Source organism: Octopus bimaculoides, chromosome 15 (genome assembly GCF_001194135.2).
Source record: "Octopus bimaculoides isolate UCB-OBI-ISO-001 chromosome 15, ASM119413v2, whole genome shotgun sequence".
NCBI classification, from domain to species: domain Eukaryota; kingdom Metazoa; phylum Mollusca; class Cephalopoda; order Octopoda; family Octopodidae; genus Octopus; species Octopus bimaculoides.
The window spans coordinates 25,920,402-25,930,136 of record NC_068995.1 but is presented as its reverse complement, the minus strand read 5'-3'; the positions used below and the strand labels follow the sequence as shown (position 1 = coordinate 25,930,136).

The window sequence follows — 9,735 nt, the reverse complement described above, 5'->3', positions numbered from 1 at the left end:
ATATATATATATATATATATATATATATATATATATATATATATATATACACTCATGCACATATACATATGCACACTCTTATATACATATATACATTCATACTCATATATATGTATATATCCACATATACATCTACACACGCATATACAGTTATACGTACATACACACGGTCTTATATATATACATACTCATACTCATACACAGCTATACATCCACACAGCTACCCATGTTTATCTACATAAACACACATATATATATATATATGCACACACCCCATACAGCTATACATATATACACTCGCTTATATATATCTAGATATATATCCATTCAGATATATACATCGTCATATCAACACAAGACCATTCACATATATTTATGCATGTATACCTCTTCCCATATATAAATAAACAAATAAGTAAATATCTATAGCTAGATATACACATATTCATGCATACAGACACACACGCACATATATATTAAAAAAAAAGCTATATGTATAGGGACCTAGATATATCATCATTACGTTCTTATTTGTATACTCACATCTTTAGATTGGGGAAATATTAATTAAATTCTATTTACAATTTTAATCATTATTATAAGAGTTGTTAATTTACTTTACAATAGTTAAAGATATCTATTATGAGATATCAAAATGACAGTCTATTAAATATAGCTATAATAAAAAAAATCATTTATATCTAGTAAATATATATTAGTTTTTATGTAGGCAAAAATTATTTTTTCATCCCTCAGGTTAAGTAAAGGAAATGTAGCCATTAAAATAAATAATTTCTCATTCAAACAAGAAGGCACTTCTTATTACTTATGTTGTAACTAGGTGCAGTCACCAAGATATGCCATTCGAGATTAAAATTAATTTTTGTATCTTTAAGTTCCCAAATGAATTCACTTAGACCCGTTGAATTCTGTCTTTTCCTATTCCGAAATGTATATAAGTGTGTTGAAAGACGCTTCTTCATTTCGTTTTTAGCTGATCCTATATAAATATATGTATTATTAATTTCTGTGGTAACTTTACATTGATATACTACATTTTTAAAATTTACATAAGTTTTTAATCATACAACTATCTTAATTTTTACAATCACGTTTTATAACAATGATCGTTTATATTGGTTGAGGAAGAGGCGTTAGATGTAATTGGTTTCTGATCTTTCTTAATAATATTATGTTTATTAATTAAATTCCTGGTATTATTACTACTAATATTTTCTACATTGGCCCAGGCATTAAGAGAATTATTATTAATACATTCTCTATTTGAATAAAATAAATTTAACTTTTTGTTATTTATAGAAGCTATAATAGTAGCTGAGTTACGAGTTAAAGTATACCTTATCTTTATTTTTTATTGTTAATAATTTCATATGTATTATTTATATTGAAATGCTTATTAATTAACCTATAAATACATTTCACCAAATTAGTTTTTACTTTTTTGGCATATGGAATTATGAGCCATATTATCTTATTAGTATCTACTTTATTACTGTTGAAACTAATAAAATTATTTTTATTCATTAAATAGATATCATTTTTATTTTTTTATTTTATTCGGTTTGTTTATATATCTATGCCTTTTATTATTATCGTCATTAGTTTATATACAATTATTCCTATTATCAAATTTACAGTTTTGTTTATAATATTATTATCTTTAATATGTTTTAATTTATTCTTATATACTGCTTTACTTAAGGTTAAATCATATTGGTCTTTATGTCTGTTAAATATATCTTCATTATATGATAAATATGATATTCTCTTACTAATATTATATACTAATGCTTTTTTCACAGAAGGTGGGTGATTACTTTGATGATTTATATGTTTTGATTTATTATCTTGTTTCATATATGGTTCATGTATCCCAGATAATAAATTACAGTTCATATCTAAGTAATTAATTGAATTATTCTATTTTCTATACACCAAATCTTAAAAAAATTAATAATCGTTTTTTCATGAGTTCTAGGTGTCTATTAGACATGTTCTTAACTACAAATAGAGCATCGTCTCTATAGAGTCCCCCCAATTAGCTCTGGGAATTTGTCTTGTATATTTGCCAATAAATATATACCTACTAAGTCAGTTATTTGCGCCGAATCTGGCGCTCCCATAGAAGTGTCAAAAAAGTTATGGTATCTTTTCTCGCCCATAAATTATCGAAATTTATAACCGACCTTCGGACTGTCAAAATTACATTGATTTCATTAGCGCTAATAGATGTATGTTTCTTCGCAAATATCAAGGCGCTATTTAATATAGTAGGGTTTAGACGAGAGTAATAATTGTCAATATCTATTTGTAGGAATTTATATTTATATTTATTACTTATATTAGAGAACCATTTAATAGCATTCTGAGTGTTTGACCATAATTGTAGTCTGATCTTATATTTCAAGATTGGTATATATTTATCTAAAATTATCTTGCTAAGTTTACATAAATCGGATTTATTAGGACATATTAACATTTGTATCAATTTACCTATTGAAGTAACATTGTTATTGATATAAGTAATATAAACTAATAAATTCTTCGGATATTTAATATCCCTTAGGTGTATTTACACTTAGCTAAACTGTTATTATATATATATATATACACACATACATGTATGTATATATATATACACACATACATATATATACAGGGTGTCCACAAAGTATGGGTACATGGGGATTAACACATACTTTACGAAGTTATTATTTCTTATATTTAATTGTTTATGTTATGATTTTATTTACTCCACGTACCCCGACCTTGTAGACACCCTGTATAATGTAACACACACACACACACACACACACACACACACACACACACACACACACAGACAGACAGACACATACACAGACACACACACACACACACACACACACACAGAGAAAGTCACATAAATATATGCATATAAATACTTTTATGTTGTCTGTGATACGCATAAAGAATGAAATTTTACCTGAACTGAAACAAAAAACACCAGCATCTCTTTTGTGACCCGCACAAGACGCTGAGAATATCATTTGATAATCATCATCAATGTTAGTTCGACTGGCTGACCAACCACGATGTGGGCATTGATGTAAAAACTTCTCATCTCCTTTGCATTGTAAATGACTTAACCACACCGGACCAGTTCCACCGCCGTAAACGGATCCACGTAGCGCGTTTCCATCAGAGAAGTTCATGTGTCGACAGAAGACTCGTGCTTCTTTGTCGTCCCAGAACGAATCACAGACAGTGCCCCATACACTTCCTAATAACACTTCAACACGTCCGTAATTACTGCCGCCTACCATTCTATATTGAATACCTATTTAATAAAATAAAAAAAACAAGATAGCTTTAAAATGTTTAAAATTATGATGTTAAAATATGATGATTATTTAATTGTGCATAAATGAAGATCCAAATGTGAATCTGCGAGTTAAACTTTATAAAAAGTATTAACAACAAAAGATGGTGTATTGAATTGAAGTTAAAATATTAATTAATTCACTATGTCATAATAACAATGTGACAGTTATGGTAGTATTATGATAGTATAATTACAATGAATTTCAGGATCAGTTAAAAAACTCACGTTCACAAATATGTACGCGCGCGCGTGTGTGTATGTATGCGTACTATTGAGGATGGTTGGAGGATACTTACGGTTTATATTATTGATTAAAACATTAATCATACGGTCAACAATAGATCAGTACACAAAGGTGTCTAAGAATAGCTCTGTTAGACGTATTATAAACATACAAACTCACGAGTTATAATATTCGACGAGTGAATTGTCACCACTTAACGAAAGAAAGATAATTAATGTTCCTTTCGTTAATTTCTAACCAGAGCTACTAGTAAAGCATTGTAAATGGCTTTGAATTAAATGTCCTGATTATACATGGAATATCTTAGACAAATTTTAAGACGATAACATTACGATATAATTTTGTCAACTTGTTAGTTCGCGAGGCTTTAGCTAAAATTTTTGCAGCACAATATTAAAAACACTTAAAGAAGACCAAAATATTTTATACACTCACAAAACATTCACATAGTAAGAAATTAGGAAACGTCTTTACTACCTGAAAATAAGTCTCAGCATTCCAATTATACTGAAATCAAACTTAACACATGTTATTCTCAACTATACCACTTTAACATATTTACAAACCTCTTCATTGGTGATGTTTCAATTCACTCAACATCTGACTTTCAAACATAGAAATAACGAGAGAATGCATAATGTTATGACAAGTAACCACCCTTTACATTCTAAATAATCCCTCAAACAAACATTACATCACCAAACCAACTACAACGTCCTTCCAGACATTGCATTCTTCTCTCTACATCTAACTACACTAACTACATGGAAAACAGTTCTTCAACTTTTCTCGTACCATTAATCAGTTATTATCATAACATACTCTCATATCAATGGAGAAGCTAAAACACTTTTAGAAACTTTAAAAAAGCACAATGGAATAAGTTTCATTAGGAAACAAAATAAGAATTTTCAAAATTCAAAAATACCACAATCACCAGCTCCATATCAAACAACTAAGCAAATATACTACAGAAAAACAGGAGACTGCAAGAAACTTTCGCATTCAATATACACTACAAGGATAACTCTAAGATAATTTAAGGAGTAATAATCGTCATCATCATCATCATCATCATCATCATCATCAGCAGCAGCAGCAGCAGCAGCAGCAACAACAGTAATAACAACAACAACAGCAGCAGCAGCATTAATATAACTATGTCTCATGCCAGAATAAAAACTTCAATTAATATGCTCACACCGCAACATCAATCAAGCACTCTTAAACATTTCGTGAAAATCAACTTCCAAAACCATGCACAGGAAACTGAAAGTATTCGCTTGTCTCACGATTTTGACTGTTTATTCTATTAGAAACGAAACAGCAATAGGGAAATCTAAAATCTTGAAAGTCTCTGCACCAAACAGATTCACATACATACGTCCAAATAATAAAAGACGTTAAGGAATAATTGCACTCATCAACATTAAAAGCACTTGCACCAACATTATAATTGCCTAACTCTGGAAGCGGGGCAAAATTATAACAAAGTAATATCACATAGACATAGCACCGTTCTATTCATATTCTCGAAAATTCCACAAAGGTTATTCTTTCACAAAATTAACTCCTTCTCTCCTATTCCAAATCAGGAAACAGACTCAGACCACTGATTTAATTTCCACACTTCTCACAAACCCAACACAGAAAATAAATAATGACTTCAACGAAAAATGCCTCCTACACATGTACTGTCAAGATAAACAAAGGTTTTCCCTACATTTTTCAATATCCACTCATACAAAAATATTCAATGCTACCTTGAGAAACAACACTAAACGCTGGCTAGTAAATTACCTTTCAGACCGTCAAGTGTATGTTGTATACAAGAACAGTACTTCTAGAACCTTCAATATGCCGAATGGAGTATCGCTGGCAACCAGCCTCTCACACATTCTTTTCAACCTATATCTACACGACCTTCCTACACTCAACAAACTGTTCATATGCAAATAAATTCCCAATTACTACTTCCCACTATTGTCCTGATACTGCTTCTCAACTAGTTCAACTCTATATCAATCATCTCGAAATCTTCTGTACTCTTTCTTAATGTCAACACAACACCAAATGCAATCAACCGACACACTCAACAACAGAAACGTGTCAAGACAAATATACTATGAGTTACTAAAAATACTTACAACCCACAAACATGAAAGAGTAAAAACAGAAACACGACATACAAATATACTTTTAGGATGATAGAAAGAAACAACAATGATGTACGAACAATACATTATTATATCCATCATAGACTACTTTTTACTTGCTGAGTCTGGAAAGAAGAGTAGTTGCCATAACTTTTGCAGACACTTCGTGACCGTCGAAGCTGATGCCGCTAATGTACCGTTTAAACAATTGCAGGTCAACACCTGTAAGAAAGACATGAACAAGAAAACGATTCTATGGAGTTGATGCATTGTGGTTAGTTCCATCCGGGGATATTGGACGCAATACGGGTAATTGAGGTGGATAGACGATAGGATCAAGAGCTCCTAAATAGTGGGAGTATGAGACCAAATATTTCCGAGGAACAAAGACCATTATAATAGCGATAGAAAAGGAAAAGAAAGAAGGTTGCACTCCTATGGGTTAGAGCCTAGAGTGTGTCCGTTAGGGATTGAGTGGCCCATCTGTATGCGGATCAGGATGTCTGTGTGCGTAACAGATGTACCATCTCAGATGTGGGCGTAGTACTCTATAGTATGTCTCACTCGAACCTCTTATAGAGTGTCAATAACTGTCTTCTGGCTCTGAAGAGAAGGACTGGTCTGAGCGAATCCTTCCACAACAGATTCTAATAATGTACAAAGAAACTAAGAACAAAAACAAACAACGAAATACTAAAATGAAACACCAAAATAAGTGCAGAGAGACAGCAACTCTTTTCCTTTAACAAAATCCACTTGCCCATCTTCATTGTGACAACCACCAGATTGTTCGGTCGTACAGAATGCAATGTCCAGACTCTCACATAGCACCACAGAGGATTCACCATTTCTTGTCCAAATGAGCAGTATGACCACTAGCAAAGCGAAGACTTTGTATACTGGGGAAGATGGATCTGTAGGCCGCTCCTCGTTCTTCGGCTGACTACCTGCGTCCCATAGGACACACACACACACACTCACACACACACACACACACACACACAAGTACGCGCACACACACATACAATTTTTGGTACACATACACACAAACAAAATATCATCCTTCCTCATTTCTGTTTGTATAAAATTTGAACATTTTTAGTATTTTCTTAATTTTTCCATATTATTTATCTCATTTACATTGCTTTAGATCCATAAACTATCGGTTAAGTAGTCATCAGTGTATTAAATTAATACTAATAATAATAAGAGAACTAGTGTAAAAGATCACTTACCGGAATGATTGAAGCAAATAACTGCAGCGATTAGGCCACTAGAACAGTTGCCTAAAGAATCACGTGCTTTAAATGGACATTCACTCAAAGCCTTTTCTTGACCAGTACAATTAACAGAGCTGATCCAGTATGGGCCAGTTTTGTATTCGTTCACATGTAGGTCTTCGTTACTGTGATGATATGCGATTCCATTAGAATAAGAAATAGAGCGACAGAATACCTTAGCATCAACATCATCCCAATGAGATGGGCAGATAAATCCTGTGGTATTATAATGTTTAACATATATCTTCCCAAGCCCACTGGAGGACGGATGGAGAGAGAAAGTATAACCTGCTACAAAAAAAAAAAAAAGTTAAATAAAAATATTGCTGTATTAAACAGAAATTAATTCAATATAATAACACCGAAAAAAACAAAGGCAACTATTATTGTCTATATTCACATAAGTACGTTGGTAAATATTAATATATCTTTTACCACTGGAAGCAACTTATGCTACTTACCTATGTAGTGCTTAATATTTTGAATTGAAATTCTAATGGGGGTCGACTTAACTTCTTCTCAATTCAGTAAAATTAAATTGTAAACCATCGAAATATTGAGCTTGATTCTGATTTACTATAAGCATCATCTTTACAAAATTTGACATTGTACACGTGTACATTATTACACTTTATCATATGGGGCCAAATGGAGAAACAAATGAAATTGAATATATTTTGTTCATATGTTGCATGAATTTATAAATATGTATACTTACAATCCTCAAGAGCAGTAGTATTTTGAAAACAAATTGCCGAAGCGTAATTAGTCGTGTTGCAGGTCGTACGGCCCATACAGTCTGTGAGAGACAAATCGCCTGGCTGACAGCTAATGGTGACACTTTGATCCACAGCCTGTTTCACTTTACCGTACGCCGAGCAACAGACTGCACGCCCATCCATGTAACCCAGCTGGTGACAAACTACTCGGGCAGATAAATCATTGAAACCAGTTTCACATACTAAATGCCAATTATTCGAATTTCGGTAGACTACAACCGGACCGCGGGAAATTTCTTTACTTATGTGATCAGCAATTCGCACTGAAACGATAATTATATATATATATATATATTATATATATGAGATCCAGGGATCGAGGTGTAGGAAGAAAGTTAACTTCAAGCAATCCGTAGTAAATATAAAAAAAAACTTTCAGGGACAATAATGGTTTATTGAGATGGGGCGGGGGAGAGATTTTTTTTCGTATCGAAGTACGATAAATTGAAAAAACTTCTTTTTATATTTCAAGGCTGGTGACCAGTGTTGCTGGGTGTGCGAATAAGAATACAAGAGTTAAGGAATGGAGTAGATAAGATCCGGGCTACATATGTTTCATATCGAGCGAAACCTCAGAAGTGGTAAATATCCAAGCGAGGTGTATACTGCAGGCTACTCTTCGGGCCGATGATATCTTGATGAAACGTCGCAAGGAGGTACATGTTAACGCATAGAAGATTCAATCAGAATGTGTAGATAGCATAGTAGGAGAGGGGAATATAAATGTAGAAAGCAATAACGATTAAAAGAAGGAAAAAAAGAAAAAAAACTATAAGGGAGAAGGTTTGGTTTTGCAAATCAAGGGTTACAACCAAGAAATTAGCAGTTTTAACATTGTTACAGAAGGAGATGCCAAACCTTCTACCCATGCCACAAATCTAGGAAAGCCTCTCCTACGTGAACTTCTCCTCCAACCACACCCACTCCGTCCTAAAATCTTAGCGTTTCCTACCGGATTTCCTCATTACCTACTAATAAGGATCTATTCGATCAACATGCTGAACATTACAACTGTGCCTTACAACATGTTGGATGTAAAAACTCAATTGAATACATCGCTATGTGGGATATTCCTCTCCCCACTAAACCCATAACTGAGACCATTTCCGCAAACCCATGACTATTCAAGTTACCGTCAATTTTAGCCAACTTTCTTGAACCATTACTTTTTATGTATCTCCAAAGCAGTTTTCATTGTGTAACGTGGGTCATTTCGCATTCTAATAAGCGAGAATTTGTCAGAAAGCCTCCAGGAACGCGAAAAGACACACGTTACAGTACGAAAACAGTGAAATTTGGGGGTAAGAGTCGGATGCTTTGGGAATACATAAAAAGTCATATTTCAAGAAAGTTGGTTAAAATTGACGGTAACTTGAATAGTGACAAATACATCCAGTTACTGAAGGACAACTTGATACCAGACTTGGATGAAGGTGAGATTTTCAGCATGACGGAGCTCCATGCTACAGATCGCGTGCAACATAACAGAGTCTGGCTGATGAAGGTGTTACCGTATTGAAAGACTGGCCAGCTGAGAGACTGACTTAAATATCACCGAGCAAATGTGCACAGAACTAGAGAAGAGTTCGTCAGAAGAATCCACGCAATCTTGAAGAGTTGTGGGAGCTCAGCCACAGAGAATAGCATCTCATACCGGTGAAGATGAAGGGTTTGTACGAATCTCTTCCCAGGTCCATTAAAGCAATTATTCAAGTTAAGAGAAGCCACACGAAATATCAACAAGGTACAATAACGTTTATAAATGAACATTATGTAATAAATTTTCATTATAGATATTTTTCTGTTTTAAAACACTGTATCTTGATTAGTTTATGTGACGTGGCCGAAAACTTTTACACGGTACTGTGTGTGTGTGTGTGTGTGTGTGTGT

The 9,735-nt window shown here is 33.2% G+C and overlaps 1 protein-coding gene across 2 annotated transcripts in view; it reads right to left on the bottom strand.

Annotated features, from left to right (window-relative positions):
* LOC106872843 (deleted in malignant brain tumors 1 protein) overlaps nt 1-9,735 on the bottom strand; it is a 257,237-nt gene that overhangs the window by 18,050 nt on the left and 229,452 nt on the right. For both annotated transcript variants that reach the window (XM_014919977.2, XM_052973204.1), the window contains exons 24-26: nt 7,784-8,107; nt 7,021-7,356; nt 2,987-3,340 (exon numbers count right to left, since the gene is read on the bottom strand). In XM_014919977.2, coding sequence (XP_014775463.1) covers nt 2,987-3,340; nt 7,021-7,356; nt 7,784-8,107 — 1,014 coding nt within the window. The remainder of the gene's footprint in view (nt 1-2,986; nt 3,341-7,020; nt 7,357-7,783; nt 8,108-9,735) is intronic.